The 22008-nt window shown below is 43.0% G+C and overlaps 1 protein-coding gene across 6 annotated transcripts in view; it reads left to right on the top strand.

Moving 5' to 3' along the window:
* MAP3K13 (mitogen-activated protein kinase kinase kinase 13) overlaps positions 1-22008 on the top strand; it is a 128855-nt gene that overhangs the window by 80710 nt on the left and 26137 nt on the right. For all 6 annotated transcript variants that reach the window (XM_034780865.1, XM_034780862.1, XM_034780864.1 and 3 more), the window contains 5 exons: positions 4875-5449; positions 11639-11822; positions 14914-15105; positions 17040-17198; positions 19308-19466. In XM_034780865.1, the coding sequence (XP_034636756.1) occupies positions 4948-5449; positions 11639-11822; positions 14914-15105; positions 17040-17198; positions 19308-19466 (1196 nt within the window). In that variant the 5' untranslated portion in view covers positions 4875-4947. The remainder of the gene's footprint in view (positions 1-4874; positions 5450-11638; positions 11823-14913; positions 15106-17039; positions 17199-19307; positions 19467-22008) is intronic.

The following is a 22008-nucleotide window of genomic DNA, read 5'->3' as shown; positions in this document are numbered from 1 at the left end:
CAGTAACTTGGTATCTTTTATTAATGGCTGATAACAGTAATAGTGTTGATATAATAGCTTTCTGTACAGCCTTTCACTTGGTACAGCATGCTATTTTGATTAAAAAAACTAGAAAAGATATCAAATTAACATGGCATACATTAAATAGACTAAAAGCAGGCTAACTGATGTAGGCCTTGCATGAACAATGAGTGAAAACAGAAGTTAATGGACAAAGCAAGAATTCACAGGTGGCCTTGTAAATAAAATGTAGTTAGTAGATAAAGAAATAGTAAGACAAGTAAGTGATAAGTTTGCTGCTGCAGCTTTGTTTGCTAGCATATTTTGTAGCTTGTGGACAGTTAGGATTTGTTTATATATTGTGCCTGTGTTAGTCTATGTATATAAACTGATTTATATTTATGTGCTTTTGGATTTGTAGTAAACCCCCTATACCAACCCTACTGCATTTGAGCTTGATCACCTCAGTGTAATGTTGCTGTATGCCAGTAAAGAAACTTCAGTGACAAGTCTGGATTCAAACAAAGTTTTTGGATTCCAGGGACCGGGATGAAGTGTTCTCCCAGAACTGGATGAGGTGTTCTGGATAAGCAGAGTGGAAAAAGTCTCAGAGGGAATCCCAACAACTGATAGGTCTCAAAATGTAATTGTAATCCGGAAATCATCATAGAATTGGTGTGTTTCTAATAGGGTCACTCAGGGATTGGTTCTTGGCCCTGCACTATTTAACCTTTTTATTAATTACCTGGAAGAAAGCATAAATTCATCATTGATAACATTTTGCAGATGACACAAAAATTGGGGGAGTAATAAACAATGAAGAGGACAGGTCACTGATTCAAAGCAAACTGGATTGTTTGGTAAACTGGGTGCAAGAAAATATGTGTTTTATATGGCTAAATATACATATATACATCTATGAACAAAGAATGCAGGCTATACTTACAGGATGAGGGATTCTATCCTGGGAAGCAGTGACTGAAAAAGATTTGGGGGTCATGGTGGATAATCAGCTGAATGTGAGCTTCCAAGGTTATGCTGTGGCCAAAATGGCTAATGCAATCCTTGGATGCATAAACAGGGGAATCTCAAATAGGGGTAGAGAAGTTATTTTACCTCTGTATTTGGCATGCTGGAATACTACAATCAGTTCTGATGCCCACAATTCAAGAAGGATGTTGATAAATTGGAGAGGATTGAGAGAAGAGACATGAGAATGATGAAAGGATTAGAATACATGCCTTAGAGTGATAGACTCAAGGAGCTCAATCTATTTAGTTTAACAAAGCAAAGGTTAAGGGGAGACTTGATTACAGCCTGTAAATGTCTACATGGGGAACAAATATTTAATAATGGGCTCTTCAACTTAGCAGACAAAGGTATACCATGATCCAATGGCTAGACGTGGAAACTGGACAAATTCAGATTGGAAATAAGATGTAAATTTTTAATGGTGAGGATAATTAACCATTGGAACAATTTACCAAGGGTTGTGGTAGATTCTCCATCACTGACGACTTTTAAATTAAGATTGGATGTTTTTCTAAAAATATCTACTCGAGGAATGATTTTGGGGAAGTTCTATGTCCTGTGTTATTCAGGAAGTCAGACTAAATGATCACAAAAAGAACAGGAGTACTTGTGGCACCTCTTTTTGCGGATACAGACTAACACGGCTGCTACTCTGAAACCTGTCATTATGCACGTAAATGATCACAGTGATCCCTTCTGGCTTTGGAATCTGTGAACCTATGTGTATGGGGGAGTACAGTCTGGCACACTGCTTTCCCAGAACTGCTCTCATTCTCCAGCCTTCTATCCTTCTCAGTACATTTGATTTAAAGCCAAAAGTCAGTGTAACACTACTGAGTTTTAATTAACCAGTTTATTATTATGTATGTCTCATTTAATCTTTTATGCATTCTCCTTTAGCTGTTTGAATAAAAGTTCGAGCCACTTTTGTTGAGAGACTGCTTTTCCTTACTAATTTTTTTCCAATACTAATTTCTCCCTATTGTTACTCACACCTTCTTTTCAACTGTCTGTAATGGGCAACTCCCTTATCACTTCAAAAGTTATTTTTCCTCCCTTGGTATCCTCCTGTTAATTGATTTATCTTGTTAGACTGACCTAACACTTGGTAAAGCATCCCCGTCCTTTCATGTATTTATACCTGCTCCTGTATTTTTTACCTCATACATCTGATGAAGTGGGTTCTAGCCCATGAAAACTTATGCCCAAATAAATTTGTTAGTCTCTAAGGTGCCATAAGGACTCCTCGTTTTTTTTTGCTGATACAGACTAACACGGCTACCACTGAAACCTGGTTTTCCTTAATCCCTTGTCTGATCTTTTAGATCAGGCCTCATTACTGGGGAAGCAACCACTAAGTTTAGGTTGTTTTCCAGTATAAAAGATTCTGGAGATTTTTATTTTATTTTTAGAAGCTCTAACACCTCAGTTGTTTGCAGCAAGCTTTTGGAATTTGGTAAGGAGAAAGCTCTGGGGCCAGAGGAAATGCCCTTAGTTTGTCTCATGAAATTCTGTTCAGGCTTGAATGGAAGATGAACTATTGAAAATTTTAATTTCCTTTCTCTTGCTTGCATTGTCAATAAAACATTGGGAGTCTGCCAAAATTCTAACTAAACATGAGCTCATCTAAGGTCATGACCATGGTGCTGCAACCATCACATAGCACACAGTGCTGGAAAACTTGGGAACTTGGGAGGGAGAGAAAATGAGATGGACTCTTCCTGTCCATCTCCCTAACCCCAAAACAAGCCCCAATGGCCAATCCTCTTCCCCTGCCCCGGAATGGTAACCTGCTGTGAGCGAATGTAGTTAGTCTTATAGCGCAGACTATGTTATTCAAAGTTCATACCCTGCTGATGATGCATGATGGGGTTGTTAGAGGTGCACAAATATAATTTACTTTTACTTTTTTTCCTTTAAAAAACCCTAGGAAATGACATGCAGTTCTTTAAAGAATGTTATTTAGGTTGCAAAGTCAAACACTCAAAAGTTAGGAAATGCCAGAATTCATGTTGCCTGTGCAATCTTAATTCAGCCTCCTGTGCTCATGCATTATGATAGTCTTTAATTACACGATTACATACTATTTTTGTTACTTTCGAGTACTTGACTTCGTAACGTTAATAGCATCCTTTTAGTGTGTGCTTTATATATAAAACTGTATGTGTATTCAGAGAAAGAGATGAATGATACCAAAAAAAACCCTCAGGCTTTTGAACTTCCCCCTGTGGTATTCTTATTATTTTATCTATGCAATGTGCTGCTCCCTCAAAGAGGGGTAGAACACAAGCTCAGGGGTAGACGATTTTCAAACATCCTGTCTAACACCATATTTAGTCACTTGAATTAAGTGGTCTGATTTTCAAAAGTACAGGACTCCCAGCACCTCCCGTTGAGGTTCTGTGGTCTCCAACCTCCTCCATTTCTTCCTTTGGTGACTGTTTTCAGACTTCAGGACCTTTGTTCTTTGCCTAGGGAAACTTTTCTGGCTTTTTAATCAAAAATCTCCTGTTGACCTATTGAAATCAAGGGGAGTCTTTCCATTAATTTCAGTGAGATTTGGCTTGGGCCCTCAGAGCAGAGGGAGTGGGTTAAGCATTTTGTCTCTGACTAGCGTGTGATGGTGGGATATGTCTGTATAAAAGGGGGAACTCCATTTTGTATTATGTGCTGAACTCATGTCTAACCCAGCCCAGCCAAGGTTAATGAATTGCATTCCCGGTAACTTCCCTCCTCAGGAAAGGTACTTGACACCAGCACTGAGAAGCCATCAGGGGCTATAATTCTGGAATGGCTCTCTATTACTACCCTATCTCCATGGAACAATGGGTGTTCACCCCCCTTCCCCAGGCTGGAGCACTCCAGGGGAGCACATGGCAAGGAGAGGAAGAGTCTTTTAAAGAGGGTGTGCTGTTCTGAGCAGGGGGGCTCACTGTCACCACATCATCAGGAGAGAGAATGCAGAAGGGATGGGACGGGGGTGGGGGTAATAGGAGCCTATATAAGAAAAAGACCCAAAAATCAGGAGTGTCCCTTTAAAATTGGGACATCTGGTCACCCTAGCCTGAAATGCTGACAAACCTTGGACTCACAGAAGGGACACAGATCAGACTAAGGGAGGCTGTGTCTCTGGACTTCCATTGTGTTTGAAGAGATCTGTAACTCTTGATGCTGTCAAGAGTAAAGTGACTTTGGTCAAGAAATTTGTTTGATAATCCTGTGTTCTTTGATGTCCCTGAAGGGGCTGAACTAGAAGCCAGAGTGACCACATCAAGGTGGAACTCTGGAGGAATGCATGTAAGCAACTGGAGGGGCTCAGGAGGTCTGAGGCACTGGTTTCAAGGTCTGGGGTGGCTGGACTGTCCCAAGGGAAGGGCTCAGACAAAGGGTCTGTCCTACATAGCCAGAATCTTTACTCAGACGCAGTTGACATGGAAACACGTGAGACTGAGCAGTTGGGTCCACTTAGAACAGACTGGTGTCTGTGCAGAGGGGTACTGGGCCTGGTGGTAACATAGTGGACACAGGCCTTTCCTGTAAGAAGACTCACAGGTCAGCCTTTGCCAGTTATTTGAGTTTCCCAGAAAAGACTCATGGGGGTAACCCAGAGGAGAAATAACAAGGACCATCCCATTGATGATGTGCATGGAGTTAAGTGTCAAAGGAAACAAATGTTGTCATTTGTTAATTTCAATAATCATTTACCAAATATTATTGGGCCTCCAGTTTTCAAGTTAAACTCATTATCGGGTCTTCTCCAGAAAAGAGCACACAACAGAAATACCATACAGTAGTGATTAAGAAAAGAAAAAATATTTCTTACCCATTTTCTCTCATTTCAGGTCCTGGGGCCATTTGTTGCATCTGAATTGTGTATCGTTAGTTCTCTAAGCACCGTATCGTACTACCTGTTTCATGCACATGCACGGCACCATGGCCAGTCCTCAGGAGCACCTGAGCTGGCCTTCCTCTACAAACTTGATCAACAAAACTTTCAGTGAAGACAAAGACTTCAGTGGGATACATGGTGATCATGCACCCACCGGAAACCATCCTTCACCTGAGATCATAGAGGATGTGCGAGAGAAGGGCTTACTTCAGGCAGATCTAATAGAAAGTGTGGGCAGTCCAGTCACCACAGCGGTGTTGACCAGCGTCAGTGAGGACTCTAGGGACCAATTTGAGAACAGTGTGCTGCAGTTGAGAGAACAGGATGAAGTTGAAACAGCTGTGCCTCAGGGCAACAGTAACACGATGGATGTAGAGAATAACAGTGGGACAGATGACATTAAAATCCAGTTCAGCAGATCCGGGAGTGGGAGCAGTGGGTTTCTTGAGGGACTTTTTGGCTGTTTGAGGCCAGTATGGAACATCATAGGGAAAGCATACTCCACAGACTACAAACTGCAGCAACAAGGTAAGCTTGCGCCATTGAAATGCTCCCAGTGCATTTCTTCTTCCCTTCATTTCTTTTAAAGTGGAGTTTGTGAGGATGAGGATGCTAAAAGCAATGAAATCCCTTTCCCAGCTTTCCACATGACCATTTGTCTAACACTCTCTCATACCTAATACAAAGAGTTGCACAGAAAACAGTTACTCCGTAGTGAACCACAAGTGTGGAATTGTGTAAGCTAGAGCTGGAAAAGACCATTTACATGATCTACTCCATCCCCTGAACTGGGAGGTGACAGACATTGAAGTTGAGACAATTATTTAAATTAGTCAGGACTGGAGAAATCTATGGGGAACCTCAGGGACATAATCAAGTTAGGTGATTGGGCAGCACATGACTGATTAATATTGACAAATGCAAGGTAAGGTACAGTGGAGGAATAGTTGGAACTGCTCACACACCTTCCACCATACAATCTTAATGCAGGATTTTCCCATGCTGTATGTATTAGTTAGTGTTGTGTCCAGTCTGGTACTAAATATCTGAGACACTGGGGCTTCCATCACTTCCCTGTGAGAATATTCCACCGCCTCACACATCTTGTTGTCAGGAAGACTTTCAACATTTAACATTTTGCTCCACTCCTTCCTTTTACCTCCCCTCCCTCCCACACTGAACAATTTTTCTGTGATCTTGGTGTTTATACTTTTCATATATTTGTGGACAGTTATTATGCCCTGCATCCTTTAATTCTGATATAAAAGAGCAGGACAGAGAGAGGTGATGTGAGAACAAATGGATCGCCAAAAATTGTGGATATTAACGAAAATTGTTAATATGGGTTAATAAGGTTATGAGCTTACGGCCTATGTATATTATATCTTTAATGATATAACCTGTCCCCAGCTTTGGGAAAGGAAAAATGCAGATTAGAATGAACAGGCTGTCATTTGAAATAGGGAAGTGTGACGGGGTGAACTCACCCCGCACTGGATTGGGAAGGATTAACTCCTCACTGTGGGCAGAGGAAGCCACACCCCCACATCCCTACTGGGCATGCTTCAGGTGTAGCACCAGTATAAGAAGGAGCAGCCCAGCTCAGTCTGGACTGACCGCTGAAGAGGAAGGACACTCCTTGCCAGCTCCTGCCCAGGAACCACTGATGCCCTGGACCGCAGAAGCCAGAGGTGCCAAGACCCAAGCAGATACCCATCTACCTGTGGATGCCCCAGGGAGGTCTGAGCTACAGGGAGTTGCACCGCCCAAGGAACCCGGAGACCCCAAAGATGCGCAGACTGCCACCAGGTAGGAAGTAGCCCAGAAGGGGACTAGCCATCCAGTTGAGCAGGGAGGACCCAGTCCCCCTACCTGTCCACCACCCCCAGGTGGTGGCCCACACGCCCCAACGGGCCTCTAGGCCATACAGCCTCACCTGGAGGGCAACTATGTTGAGTCTGGCTGCCAGGCCTTACTGCCCCATGAACCCGGGGTATCTCTGTTGACTCTGGCTACTAGGCCTTGCTGCCCTACAAACCCAGGATATCTCTATGGACTTTGGCCGCTAGGACTCACTGCCCTACAGAGAAGGGCTACCCCCCTGACATAGGTCATGTGACCCTACCACCCTGTGGATCAGGGCAGTTACATTGGGCCTTAGAGCCCTGCAGTTTGGGGCAACTCTATGGACTTCAGCCCTTAGGTCTCACTGTCTAGAGACAGAGGGCAGCTCGAAGGATGGGGTGAACTCACTCTGCACTGCACTCCCCCACCCTGTCAAAGGAAGTAAAACTGTTGTAAGGGTATCTGCTAATGTTACTTTGGCATAGAGCTATACTGCACATCACTGTGTTGGATCCAGACAGATACTTTGCTGTCAACCAAATAATTTACTGGAATATGGACACTGACCAAGTGATTTATCAGATATATGGTGAAGAACACCTACATCAGCATCTGAAAATGGGTTATGTCTGGACCCCAGAATTTTTAAAAACACTGACGGTTGGTGAAACCTTCTAACCTGTGAGATTCTGTGATTTTCAGGAGAATGAATGAATCTGGACTCCCATTAGCTGTGTCAGATGAATTGGTTTTAATGTTGATCCCTGGAGGATCCCAGAGGATATGCTACAGGGAGGAATAGCAGAGATATTAATGGCTAGAACTAGATCCAAACACCAAAACATGGCTCCACGATCTAAACAGCTGAATGCGACTCCAGCAACTTGATTTCTGAGCTAAGTACCTGATAGAAAGGGGAGAGCAAAGGATGGGCCAAGCTGCAAGATCTTGGCATGCAGGAACACAAAACGACCTGTAAAGTAACTCTCCATCTCTCCAAGTTTAGTGTAAGGGGATCTGCTAATGAGAAACAACAAAACCACAACACCACAGCTGTAAATACCACCTTGGATGATTGAACTGAACTTGATTGAACCCTGACTGAACTGAACTTCTTATCTTGAAAATCAGTCACTGCTAACTCTCAGACTCAACTGGGAAATCCACATCTACCCTGCTTCTACCTGATAAGTAGAAGAGGCTCTTGTAAATATATTTTCTTCTACTGAGTGGCAGTTCCATTAATTGACATTAAATACTTCTTTAAAGTTATGTAAATCTGTTCCTATTCATGGGAAAGACAGTTCTAAGTCTCCTGTTTGGGGTTTAGTGTGTGCTGTTGGTGAGTGCCACCTTTTCCTAGAAGAGGAGAACAAAGGTGAGACAAAATTATGATGGTCAACAAATAGCTATGACAGTGGTGCTCTAAGGAGGGCTTTGGGATGTTTGACCACTGGGAGGCATTCATTGTCAGAGGACTGTTATCATGGGCTGGACTCCACCTGAGTAGGGAGGGAAATAGACTTCTGGGATAGAGGTTGGCACAAATGATAAAGAGAACTTTAAACCAGGAACTCGGGGAAGATTGTTGGGAGATGCTAATGTAATCTCCACGCCCGATTTTAATGTTACAAGGGAGGAAAATCAAGAAAGAAAGGATACAGCAATGGAGAAAGGAACAGCAGTGGGCATAACATAAGAGGAACGATAGCTTCGTTGTTATCAGTACTAACAGGTAGGTGATACTGGCAGTAGAATGACTGTACCCAATTGGGAAAGGAATGTGGGCGAAGCCAAGCAGCAACAATGAAGATGTTTGTATACCAATGCAAGGAGCCTGGATAACAAAATGGAGGAACTAGGACTACTGGTGCAGGAAGTGAAACAAGATATTATAAAAAGCAACAAAGAGTCCTGTGGCACCGTATAGACTAATAAATGTATTGGAGCATAAGCTTTCGTGGGTCTGTACATGCATCTGATGAAGTGGGTATTCACCCACAAAAGCTTATGCTCCAATACATTTGTTAGTCTATAAGGTGCCACAGGACTCCTTGTTGCTTTTTACAGATCCAGACTAACATGGTTACCCCGCTGATACAAGATATTATAAGGATAACAGAAATATGGTGGAATAGTAGTCGTGACTGGAGTACAGGTATTGAAGGATGTGTGCTGTGCAGGAAAGAAGAAATAAAGGCAAAGGTGGTGGCGTAGCATTGTATATTAATGATGAGGTAGACTAAAGAAATTAGAAGTGATTGAATGAATAAGACAGAGCCTGTTTGGGCCAAAATCACTTTGGGAAAGAAAGCTACTAGAGGTTCCCCTGGGATAGTGTTTGGCATATTCTGCAGACTCCCAGGATCTGATTTGGATATGGATAGACTTCATTAATGTTTTTAATGAAATAAATACTACTGGGAATTGTGTGATTATGGGAGACTAACTTCCCGGCTATAGCTTCGAGGACAAGTGCTACTAATAATAGTAGGGCCTAGATTTTCCTGGATGTGATAGCTGACAGATTTCTTCATCAAATAGTCAGTGACCCAACAAGGGCGATGCTCTTTTAGATTTGGTATTAGTGAGTAGTGAGGACTGCATGGAAGAAATGGTTGTAGGGGACAACTTTGGTTCAAGTGATCATGAGCTAATTCACTTTGAACTAAATGGAAAGCTAAATAGATCTAAAAATAGATCTGCAAGTAGGGTCCTTGATTTCAAAAGGGCTAACTTTAAAAAAAAAATTAAGGGAATTAGTTAGGGAAGTGGACTGGACTGAAGAACTCAAGGATCTGAATGTGGAGGAGTCTTGGAATTACTTCATCAAAGTTGCAGGAACTATCTGAAGCCTGCATCCCAAGCAAGGGAGAAAAATTCATAGGGAATTGTTGCAGACCCAGCTGGATGAGCAAACATCTCAAATAGGTGATTAAGAGAGAGCCTACAAGGAATGGAAGAGTGGATGAGCAAGGAAAGCTACCTTTGGAGGTCAGAAAGTGTAGGGATAAAGTGAGGACAGCCAAAAGCCAAGCAGAGTAGGACCTTGCAAGCTTTCCATCAACATAAGTTGGTCCAATAAAAGATATTGTCTCATCCACTTTGTCTCTCATATCCTGGGACCAACATTATTACAACACTGCGAACAAATACGTTAACTGACATTTCCCATTTAACTATATGCCTTTAAAAATTAGAGATTCATAGATTCCAAGGCCAGAAGGGACCATTGTGATCATCTAGTCTGACCTCCTGCATTACACAGGCCAGAAAACTTCACCAAAGTAATTCCTAGAGCAACACATCTTTTAGAAAAAACATCTAATCTTGATTTAAAAATTGTCAGTGACAAAGAATACACCACAACCCTCGATAAATTGTTCCAGTGCTTGCTTACTCTATTAAAAATGTATGCCTTATATTGAAATCAAGATGATAAAAATAGTATATATCAAAGTACAATTTGTGGGGCAGAGTTCAAGTTGCGATGTGAGGAAACATGCATTTTTTTGTAATTCTGACGAAAAATGTGTGTGTTTTATTATGTGGTCAGTGTAACTCTTATGATGTAAAAAGCGACAAAGAGTCCTGTGGCACCTTATAGACTAACAGAAGTATTGGAGCATAAGCTTTCGTGGGTGAATACCCACTTCATCAGACGTATTCACCGACGAAAGCTTATGCTCCAATACCTCTGTTAGTCTATAAGGTGCCACGGGATTCTTTGTCGCTTTTTACAGATCCAGACTAACACGGCTACCCCTCTGATTCTTATGATGTACTTAACTTATCTTGCTTTAGGTGCTTGGGTTTTCCAAATGATGTGTTAGGTAACTTAGTTGTTGTCACTGAGCAACCTTAGCTAGCTTTTTAAACAGCTTTTAGTTTGTATACCGTGGTTGGCAACTTGCAGCCTGCAGGCCGCATGCGGCCCATCAGGGTAATCTGATTGCAAGCCGCAGGTTGCCCACCACTGTTTTATACTCTGCCCACTGTTGGCTCCATATTTATTGCCTTCCCTTCTATGCCCTGTTTTACTCCATTTAAACAAAAATGATTAAAGGTCTAGAAAACATGATCTATGAGGAAAAATTGAAAAAATTGGGGTTGTTTAGTCTGGAGAAGAGAAGACTGGGGAAGGCAGGAGGGAACATGTCAACAGTTTTCAAGTACATTAAAAGTTGTTACAAGAAGGAGGGTAAAAAATTGTTGTCCTTAACCTCTGAGGGTAGGGCAAGAAACAATAGGCTTAAATTGCAGCAAGGGAGGTTTAGGTTGGACATCAGGAAAAGCTTCCTAACTGTCAGGGTAGTTAAGCACTGGAACAAATTGCCCAGGGAGGTTATGGAATCTCTGTCATTAGAGATTTTTAAGAACAGGTTAGACAAACACCTGTCAGGAATGGTCTAGTTATAGCTTAGCCCTGCCTTGAGTGCAGAGGACTGGACTAGATGACTAATGAGGTCCCTTCCAGTTCTACGCTTCTATGATTTTTTGATTTTCCAGTAGAAAAACCCTTCAATTTGTTTTGGCCATTGTGGATTTTAAACGTTTCCTTTTATCGGAGTGTTTGGATTGTCTATAGTTATATGTTTAATGTTGTACAGCCCTCCCTCCTTCCCTCCTTGAACTTCACCGAAGAAGGGACACTCTCCAAATCCTCAGATGTGAGAGTCTCTAGTATATTAACTTATTGTATCACATCAGCAGCTCACAAGGATTTTGAATGTGTTACTGAGCTACTTCGTGAAAAGGTCATAAGAGATGACAGAGGAGTTGACAGTTGCTGTCTCTGGTATGACCTTGCAGCAGAGCACTGCATGAACTTGGAGATTTTCTAAGCTGTGTGCCTCGCTTGTGTATTACCAGATACATGGGAAGTTCCATTTGAGGAGATCTCAGAGCTGCAGTGGTTGGGCAGTGGAGCACAAGGAGCTGTCTTCTTAGGCAAATTCCGAGCGGAGGAGGTGGCAATCAAGAAAGTGAGAGAACAGAATGAAACAGACATCAAGCACTTGCGGAAGCTGAAGCATCCTAACATCATAGCCTTCAAGTAGGTCATGACTTCTGTTATCTAGATAATTACTAGAAAAGTAATAACCTGTTTTTTCCCAAGAGAAGGCATTGTTAGCCATCATGTCCTGGCCAATTGGTGAGTTCCGAGTACAGGAATTACCTTCTGGTTTATCCAATCTTCTATAGTTAAAACTGGAAACGCATTCTGCCCCTCCTCTCACAAAGAGATATGTAGTGTTGTGGGCACTGTTAAGTGGCGTGCAACATTCCAACCCAGAGAGGTCATATTGACATTCATACACACAAAAACACAGTCCTGTGAACTTCGCACATCTACAGGAAAAGGAAAGACCAGGGAAACTATTGCCACAGAGATTTCCCCCTGCACAAAGCCCATGGGAAACTTTTCCTGTCCTGTCCATCGGGGAGAGCCTCACTACTGGGTAGAAGGAAGGCAATGCGTAGAGCTGTAGTCAGGCAGAGTGAACAGATCTGATCAGAAGAGCAACTCCTCTCCCCCCCTTGAGTGAGTATGAGTTGCTCCTTCGACTGTGCTCCACGGGCTCCAGCTATGCTTAGTGAAGCTATTTAAAGACAATGGTGAGAACCAAGAACATTCAGACAAGAGAACAGGAACAGCTTCAGGTTTATGGTGGGCAGCAACAACTACCAGTACAAAATGCTCCCTTTCCAACTGGCAGCAATCCGTGGGTGATCACTGAGTAACTGGCTGGGATGGTGCCTAATCCATGTCACTGGGGCATGCAGGTCTGTCCTTATCTAGATGACTGGCACAAGAGCACAGTCTTGCAATTGGTGTAGCTCACACTCTGTGGAAGGTGCATTCTCTAGTCATAACTGTCTGGGAGCGAACAAAGAAAGATCTACTGTTGTCCTTATTTAGGTTTTAAAATTCCCAGGGACTACCAAGGATTCCTCCTGGGCTGTAGCTTGCCTGCATCAGGACAGGTTCAGGGTCTCATCCTAGGAGCAGATCTCGGCAGGACAAGTTTGCAAGGCTCTGTGAAATGTGATTTGAGAGGGCTATGTGATGGTGTGCTCTCCTCAGCAGGTTGAGGACTCTCTGAGATGGCCCATACGCCAGAGAATGTCTTAAAGGACATGGCCTTTTTTCCAACCTGCTTTTTAGTTAAATCCCGACTTTTCAAGGTATTTAAGCACAAGCCTAACTCTGTGTTATGCGAGTATCCCATGAAAGTATGAACACTCAGGGCAACTTGCGTTCTATGTTGCACAGGTGTGTTTAAATCAGAAGAGCTCTGAGGGTGCTTCTTCCTCTCTCTCACAGCAAGTGGGGAGGATTTCCTTGTCAGTATCTATTGAGTGCTAGGTCAGGGCGTGGCTGATGCACTGATGGGGTGTGTGCTGGCTGTGCTGGTGTGGGCCCATCCACCTGCACGTATACTGTAGTCAGCAGCACACGTGGGGATTGGAAATGCTGCTTTTTAGGGGACAGAATGAGGTATTCTGCACACTGCATTCAGCCTGGGCTGGCAGGATGGTGTATGGACCCTTCCTAAAGCCAAAACTTTATTGCTTCCCTCCAACAATGTTCTTGCTGCAAGGACAGAATTTTGCCATTAACCAGATCTGAATTCATGTTATTGCAAAACATAAAGGCAAGAGCTCCCTCAGTACTATCAGTCTCTACTGCCCTCGTCCTCTTAAAAGACTGAACTGAATTGTACTTGAACTTGCCACAGATCTTCTCGGAGCAGGCATAACACAAGTGTGCATAAAGCAAAACCAGGTCTTGCAGATCTGTGGTGTAAGTAGGTAATTTATTACTGGAGTTACTTACTGGACATGGTTGATATGCTCAGTGCTGTACAAAACATGGACACAGTTCATGTCCTAAGGAGACAAACCATATAGTACAGACAAATAATCTAAGTAGATTTTACTCCTAACCCCATTTGTTATCCAAGTGATGCCTGCAGATACTTCCCAACCTAATTTAACTTTTGCTGCAAGAGGATTTTTGAATAGTACTAAAATATATGGTGGACAGAAATGATTTCCTTACTGTAAGGAGTGTTAGTAAGAATTTAGCTCCAAATGGAGTGGAGATGAACCCTTATTCTGTTAACTTGGCTGAATACTAATACAAGGTCCAGGTTAGAGCTGCTTTAATGTGGAATTCCTGCTGATTCAGTGGGAGCTCTTCACGTGACACAACTGTAAAACTGAGCCCAGAGTGACTTAGTAGAAGGCAAGCCAACCAAACGAATTATGTGACAAGTTAGAAGGTGACTGCAGTGGTTGAATGAACACAAGCCATGTTTCTCCAAAGCATGTCTGACAATATATGGAATAAATATAAAACCTACTATTTTGACCTAACTTTGACGTAGGAACACCACACAAACAAATACAAACAAACCCGAAGTAAAAAATAAAGTCTAAGTCCTGCTGACTAGAGATGGATCTGTTTTCTGTAATCTTAGTGGGAAGGGAGGAGGAGAAAATGTAGAGGAAATAGTAACAGAAATATTACTTTTAAGCTAATAGTGTCACATTATTAGCTGGTTAATCAAAATGCTGGGAGACTAATGGGGTCTCATAGAATGGAAGTTTTCTGATGGAAGGTTAGCTCTCTTCAGGCATTTTGGCAATGAACTACACTAAAGTTTGTATTTGCCATGTGTCTGGTGTTCCAGAGCTCTTCCTGATTGAGCATTTACTAAGGCATATTTTTTGTTTTCCTGTGAAGCATTGGAAGCCCCTGTCATTGCTTGACCAGGAGGCTCTGTAGTCTGATCTAGACCTGTATGGCAATGTCTGCGTTCCTGTGCCTGTATCCCTGGAGAATGAAGGTCAATATCAGAACATAAAAGCCAAAGACATAAACCTACAGAGCAGCTTCTGCTTCTTTAGAGAAACTTAATTTCTCCACGTATGAGTCAGGTGCACAGTTGATACGTTCCAGATAAAGAACAATGGTTTAATTTTCATATTTGCTGAGCCCCTACAGCTCCCTGCCATGAAAGTCAGTGAGCTTTCATGATCACAATGGTATATTTTTGAGTTCAGAGAATCCCTTTGATACTGAGTGTTGGGTTTGATTTGCAGTAATGTGTATGGTGTTTGTGTGTGTTCTCTGACAGGGGAGTTTGCACTCAAGCCCCATGTTACTGTATTATCATGGAGTACTGTGCACATGGACAGCTCTATGAAGTGCTACGAGCAGGTCGGAAAGTCACGCCTCGGCTGCTTGTGGACTGGTCCACAGGGATCGCAAGTGGAATGAATTATTTACACCTTCATAAAATCATCCACCGAGACCTCAAGTCACCAAAGTGAGTCCTTGGGTGCTTAAAACTAACAAAGTAGATTTTTGAGTGAATTTCTCCAGCAAATGGATATCGAGCTAAATCAGGGGCCCTTAAACTTTCTCATGGTCTGGCCCATAACTTGAGAGAGATTTGTCCTGTGATTCCTCTGACTTGTTTTTAACTGCATGGACCATCTCTGCTCCCATTTATACTAGCATAACATCCCTGTGGCAACTGAACCAGTTGCTTATGTGGGAAAGTAATAGTAGGGAAACATGTCTGCTAATGAGATGGCTATTTTGCCCCTTTGAAAAAGTGAATCACTCTGTCTCCTTCTGCTCTTTATTTTGTCTGTCCTTCGTGTCTGTTTTGTTCTGGTCTCATCTCCTGCTCTTGTGAATGTGTATCTTCTCCTGCACCTGCTCCCCTGCTGATACTGCCCAGCTGCCTTATCTCGTTCACCCTGGACATTGCTTCAGCCTCACCCTTCCTTCACTGTTTACAGCACGCGGTGTGACTGTGGTTCTGTTATTGTATCTGTATTTGACTGTAAATGTTTTAAATGGTGTGTTACATTGTTTGGGCAGTGAGGTTATCATTATTACATCACTTATTATTTTTATTATTGCTAGTTTGAATATCAAGATAAATTTTCCAACAAATAGTTCTACATTTTTCTGTAATTGTTACCTCTAATTATACTGTATACTAGGGATTGGCAACCTTTAGCACGCGGCCTGCCAGTAAGCACCCTGGTGGGGCAGGCCGGTATGTTTACCTGCCGCATCCGCAGGTTCGGCCGATCGCGGCTCCCACTGGCTGCAATTTGCCGTCCCAGGCCAATGGGGGCTGCGGGAAGCGGCGCAGGCTGAGGGATGTGCTGGCCACTGCTTCCCGCAGCCCCCGTTGGTCTGGAGCGGCGAACCACAGCCAGTGGGAGCCGCGATCAGCCGAACCTGTGGATGTGGCAGGTACCGGCCCGGCCCGGCCTGCCAGGGTGCTTACCCTGGCAGGCGATGGGCCAAAGGTTGCCGATCTCTGCTGTATACAGTACATACCTGTATATGGCTAATTACATCTTCTGTCTTAGTAGTCATTTTGTGTTAAAACATGCATTTAAAAGAAATTTGAAAGTCCCCCAAATATAGTCAACCTTGATGTTCCCAGTTATGACTCTGTTACAGTCCGTTTACACCAGGATGGACTTTGGCCCCTAGAATTTAGAATCAGAGTTTGGAAAAAAATCAAAAGAATTTTGTGGTAACTCATCTTGAAGCTGCAGTATTATTAACCCTGTACTCTGACCTTGTCAAACAGCCTCACCAATGCTTCATACTGATTTGAAACAGAGTGTTTGCTAACAACAGCTATTGCACTAAGATCTTGAGTGACTGTGGTTAAAATTGAGGTTTTATATAGGAAATGTTTGAGCTGGATTCCAAGAGGGAGGAGCTTTGTTTCCAGAACAGTGTAGTTTATGGGGCAGTGGGCTTTAGCAATGATGGAAACCAGGAGCCCTTGATCAGTAGGGTTGCAGACAGACAAGCAAAAATGTTAGTGTAGATTGCTTTACTGATTTTATTTCAGCACTACCTCATTTATGATGCAAAGCAAGGAAGAGGTAATTGTGACTCCCTCCCGTGTTGGCAGAACAACTGGATCTGGTGGAGTTACACAGGAAAAAGTTGTTCTGAACAAAGGGAGAGAATTTACTGAAACTAGCAAATTAAGTCCATTTACTGATCAAACTGTTTTAAAGCTTTAGTTCCTTGCTGCTAGATCCAGATAAACCACTAATTCCTACACCATCACTTTGCCCATTGTTAAAATAGGTATAGTTTATACCTGGCAGTGTTAGTAGATGACAAAGAACTTTAAGATCCACTTCTGAAAGTTGCTATGGAAGTGCAAAGCGTTTTCTCATTGCTGATACCTTGTGTTTTTCCCTCTCTCTCCAGTGTATTAGTTACTCATACAGATGCAGTAAAAATTTCAGATTTTGGTACATCTAAAGAACTCAGTGATAAAAGTACAAAAATGTCCTTCGCGGGCACCGTGGCTTGGATGGCCCCAGAGGTGATACGGAATGAGCCCGTCTCTGAAAAAGTGGATATATGGTAAGCAGTGCTGTCATGTAGGGTCCTACCAAATTCACAGTCCATTTTGGTCAATTTCACGGTCATAGGATTTTAAAAATCATAAATTTCATGATTTCAGATATTTAAATCTGAAATTTCATGGTGTTGTAACTGTAGGGGTCCTGACCCAAAAAGGGTGCGGAGGGGCGCAAGGTTATTGTGGGGGGGGGTCATGGTATTGCCACGCTTAGTTCTTTGCTGCTGGCAGCGGCACTGCCTTCAAGGTGGGCGGCCAGAGAGCAGCAGCTGCTAGCCAGGAGCTCAGCTCTGAAGGCAGTGCCACGGCCAGCAGTAGCACAGAAAAAAGGATGGCATGAGATGGTATTGCCACCCTTATTTCTGCACTGCTGCCTTCAGAGCTGGGCCCTTGGCCAGCAGCTGCCATTGTCCGGCCACCTAGCTCTAAAGGCAGTGCAGAAGTAAGGGTGGCAGTACCACAACCCCCTCCAATAATCTTGTAACCTTTTGGATCGGGACCCCCAGTTTGAGAAACGCTGGTCTCCCTTGTGAAATCTGTATATTATAGGGTAAAAGTACACAAAAGACCAGATTTCATGGGGGAGACCAGATTTCACGGTCCGTGATGCATTTTTCCTGGCCGTGAATTTGGTAGGGCCCTAATTATATGCTCCACAATGAGGAGTGGGGCTATGAAAGCAATAAAAATTCAGTGTATTTAGATGTTTGATGATGATGAGAGATGAAGGTCCTTAGCACCTCATAGAAGTGGGTCCCAAAAACCTGCCCCTTTAAGAATTAAAATAGTGAATAAACACAGGATCATGTTCTTCTGTTCCATGCAACTTTGTTGTAGCCAGGTTGGTCTCAGGATATGAGAAAGACAAGGTGGGTGAGGTAAAATCTTTTACTGGACCAGCTTCTGTTAGCGAAAGAGACAAGCTTTCGAGCTTACACAGAGCTCTTCTTCAGGTCTGGGAAATGTAGTCAGCGTGCAAGGATATGTAGAGAAAGAGATAGAAAGATGCTATTCCTTCTGGGATATAGTAAATTTGGACTTTGAAACTCACTACCACATCTCTGCATCTCAGGCTAATTCTAGCTTCTGGAACGGTTATTCAGTGAGTGTTTTTCTTTGTCTCTTGGTTACCTTTCTTTTGTCTTTGTACTAACCATTTTGGCATCAGTTTACTATTTTATGATGCTCTCTATGTGGTTGGTAGATGGCAGTCATTCCTTGCTACCTTTTGTGAATTCTGACTTCGCTCTGGAGCCTTGGATTCATTACAGGAGAAAGACAAATTTAGTTTTCTTATCTGTAATTTTCATTTCTTGTAGTGTGGATTGCCTGCTCTGGACAGACCCTCCTTATACTTCTGTAGCCATGATTGGCTTTAACACAATTCTCGTTCATCTTTCTTCAAGTTAGGACTAGAGGGAATCTCCAACGGAGTCTGAAATGTCCAAATAGTGGCACCTACACAGTGGCTGTGTTTGTTTCCTCACTTTCACATTGTAATAATTGCTGTTGTTTTGTGTTTCATTAGCTTTGGAAGCATTTGTCTGCAGAGGGCATGGATAGTTCAGCAAACACGCCAGCAGGGGGAGTGTTTGCTTTAAAAAAAAAACAACAACCCCCAAAGGAAATCTGTTAGCTGGTTTATCATGATACACATAAATTCTCACTTTGTCCCAAAGCAAAGGAGCCCTGATCAACAGTGATTACAGTTTGGAAAACTAACTTTGCCATTTAGTTTACTGGAATTGGCAAGACTATGATATTCCATTGTATTTTGCTCATAACTTCATATCCTTTTGAGATGAAAAACCTCAAAAGGAGGAGGATTTGGTTTAGCTTTTCAGTGTAAAGTGAAAGTTAAAACCGATGCAACTGTGGATAAAAGGCTAGGACAGTGGCAGAGAAAGGCTGCACAAAGTGTAAAATATCCTTGGATAACACCCTTATGAATATATGAACATTACCATTCTTTAATCCATTTTCAAGATCCAAAATCAGATGTAACCTGCTGCCCATTTTGATAACCAAACAGCAAGTCTGAGTCTGTTACAGAATTTTTTCACAACCTGTATAACTCACTGTGAAGGTTTGTCCTTATGTTTTTACAACAGGTCATTTGGGGTAGTTTTGTGGGAGCTGCTTACAGGAGAGATTCCATACAAGGATGTAGACTCCTCAGCTATCATCTGGGGAGTGGGCAGTAACAGCCTGCACCTTCCTGTCCCTTCCACCTGTCCAGATGGGTTCAAAATCCTCATGAAGCAAACATGGTAAGAGCCACATCTCCTGCACAGACTTGGTGCTTGATCCTGCAGTCCTAGCTCTGCCAAACTCCCAATGGGGTCATTGGGAATGGTGCCTGAGTAAGGACTGGAGGGTGGGATCCAGAGGAAAGTTCTCTTTTTAAAAAACACCACTGCTGCTGAGAGAGCGACCGTGTGCTGGTGGCACACTATGCTGGATTTGACATCCCATGTCCCGCTGCCATGAAGCAAAATGACTTGTGACCAGCAAGGCATTGGAGTTCCTACAAACAGCATGCACTTACTTATGCTGTCGATGTTGAACGAGACCAGGGTGGTCAGAGAAAGGAACTCAGCGATGGAGAGATCAGACACGGCAGGGCTTGGGGACGACCTGGGCAAGTGAGAGAGATGCTGGAGAGCTGCAGATCGAATGGGGAGGTGAGGGCGAAGAGGCAGGTGGCCAAAGGCTAATCCTGACCATGGCTGAGTACGGGAGAACCAGGAGTCACTCAGAGAGGACTGTGGATCTGGAGCTAGGTGGGTGGTACGTAACAGCTGCTCGGAGGGTGGGAAGAGAGGAGAGTTGAGTGGAGAGGAGGAGGAAGATGGAAGAATTGGAAGCAATAGGAGCAAAGGAGGAGGAACCCAGTTCTCAGCCTTGGCATGGTTCTAGGTGGCGAAAGAAGGGGAGGCTGCGATCTGCAGCAGAGGCAGTCTGCTCTCTGTTTCCGCTGGGAGCTGGAGAGGTGCGCCCTCTCTGTGCTGTAGCTAATTCTCTGTGTCAATTTGAGGATGATGCTGCCTCTTGGCTCCCTGATCTATATTATTCCCGGACTCAGGACACCTTCTCAAGCCCCTCCCTGCAAATTCTGGGGTCTGAGGGTGAAAATATCCAAATTAGCAAGAATGTTTAAGAGCTTAGAAGCCCCAACAATCTTGTCTGACTCTGTCCCATCTGTGTTAGCAGTCATGTCTCCCCTCTTTCTGGTCCTTTATGTGAGGAATCATCATTGAGTAGGTGTGTTCCAGTGGGGTCGCACAAGACTCAGTTCTTGGCCCTACACTGTTTAACATTTTTATCAATGACCCGGAAGAAAAACAAAATCATCACTGATAAAGTTTGCAGACACAAAAATTGAGGGAGTGATAAATTATACGCGGATACAGAGTGATCTAGATCATTTGGTAAACTAGGCACAAGCAAACAATATTTGTGTTGATATGGCTAAATGTAAATGTATACAGCTAGGAACAAAGAATGTAGGCCATGCTTGCAGGACGGGGGACTCTATCCTGGAAAGCAGTGACTCTGATAAAGATTTGGGTCATGGTGGATAATCAGGTGAATAGGAGCTCCCAGTGCAATGCTGTGGCACAAAGGGCTAATGCAATCCTGGCATGCATAAACAGGGGAATCTCGAGTAGTAGTAGAGAGGTTATATTACCTCTGTATTTGTCACTGCTGCTGGAATCCTGCATCCAGTTTTTGTGCCCACAATTCAAAAAGGATGTTGGTAAATTGGAGGGGTTCAGAGAAGAGCCTGAGAATGATTAAAGGAGTAGAAAACCTGCCTTACGGTGATAGACTCAAGGAGCTCAATCTATTTAGCTTAACAAAAAAAAGGTTGAGAGTGACTTGATCAGGGTGTATAAGGACCTAAATGGGAAACAAATATTTGATAATGGGCTCTTCAATCTAGCAGACAAAGGTATAAAATGATCCAATAGCTGGAAGTTGAAGGTAGCCAAATTCAGACTGGAAATAAGCTGTAAATGTTTTCACAGTGAGAGTAATTAACCATTGGAACAATTTACCAAGGGTTGTGGTGGATTCTCCATCACCAGCAATTTTTAAATCACAATTGGATGTTTTTCTAAAAAAAATGCTTTAGGAATTATTTTGTGTCCTGTGTTATACAGAAGGTCAGACTAGATGATCACAATGGTCCCTAGAATCTGTGAATCCATTAATACAATCCTGGCAAATTCTTTTTCATCTGTTGGCTCCACAGCTACCAGCTCTTGGGGCAGAACAGTCTATGAGCTGTTTGTTAGTTAAGAATTACATACCTCCTCATATGCACAGAAACTCTCTATATGACATGCAGACAAATCCACCTATTTTTCGACCTGCATCTCATACCTGCAAGTTTGACATCAAGTTTTCCCAAGGAAATATGTTTCTATTGGGGACCTAGATGCTTCTGTCAAAATGGCTGGTCATGAGCTAGTTATAGAGGAAATCCAGCTGCATGCTGTACTGGGGACTTTACCCATATGGTTGTGGGTCATGTTCTCCATATATTCCTCTTGCTAGGTTACAGAGCTAAAGGTCTTGTTCTTAGGAAGGGCGTTAATGCTGAGTCTTCATACTTCAGTCTCACTAATGGCAGGGAATCCCTAAGGGGAATGGAATATTAAAGAATACCTTGATTCTCCTACATTAGCCAAGAGGAGCAGTCATCCGTCCTAGCTAGTATACTAGGAAAATGAGGAAGAACCAATGCTGTGATGCTGACTATTCTTCACTGACCTGTAATTTTCAGGAGGGTGCTCTAAATATGTC

This window comes from Trachemys scripta, chromosome 9 (genome assembly GCF_013100865.1).
Source record: "Trachemys scripta elegans isolate TJP31775 chromosome 9, CAS_Tse_1.0, whole genome shotgun sequence".
NCBI lineage: Eukaryota > Metazoa > Chordata > Testudines > Emydidae > Trachemys > Trachemys scripta.
Note: the sequence above shows the minus strand (reverse complement) of the source record. Positions and strands in the feature narration are given on the sequence as shown.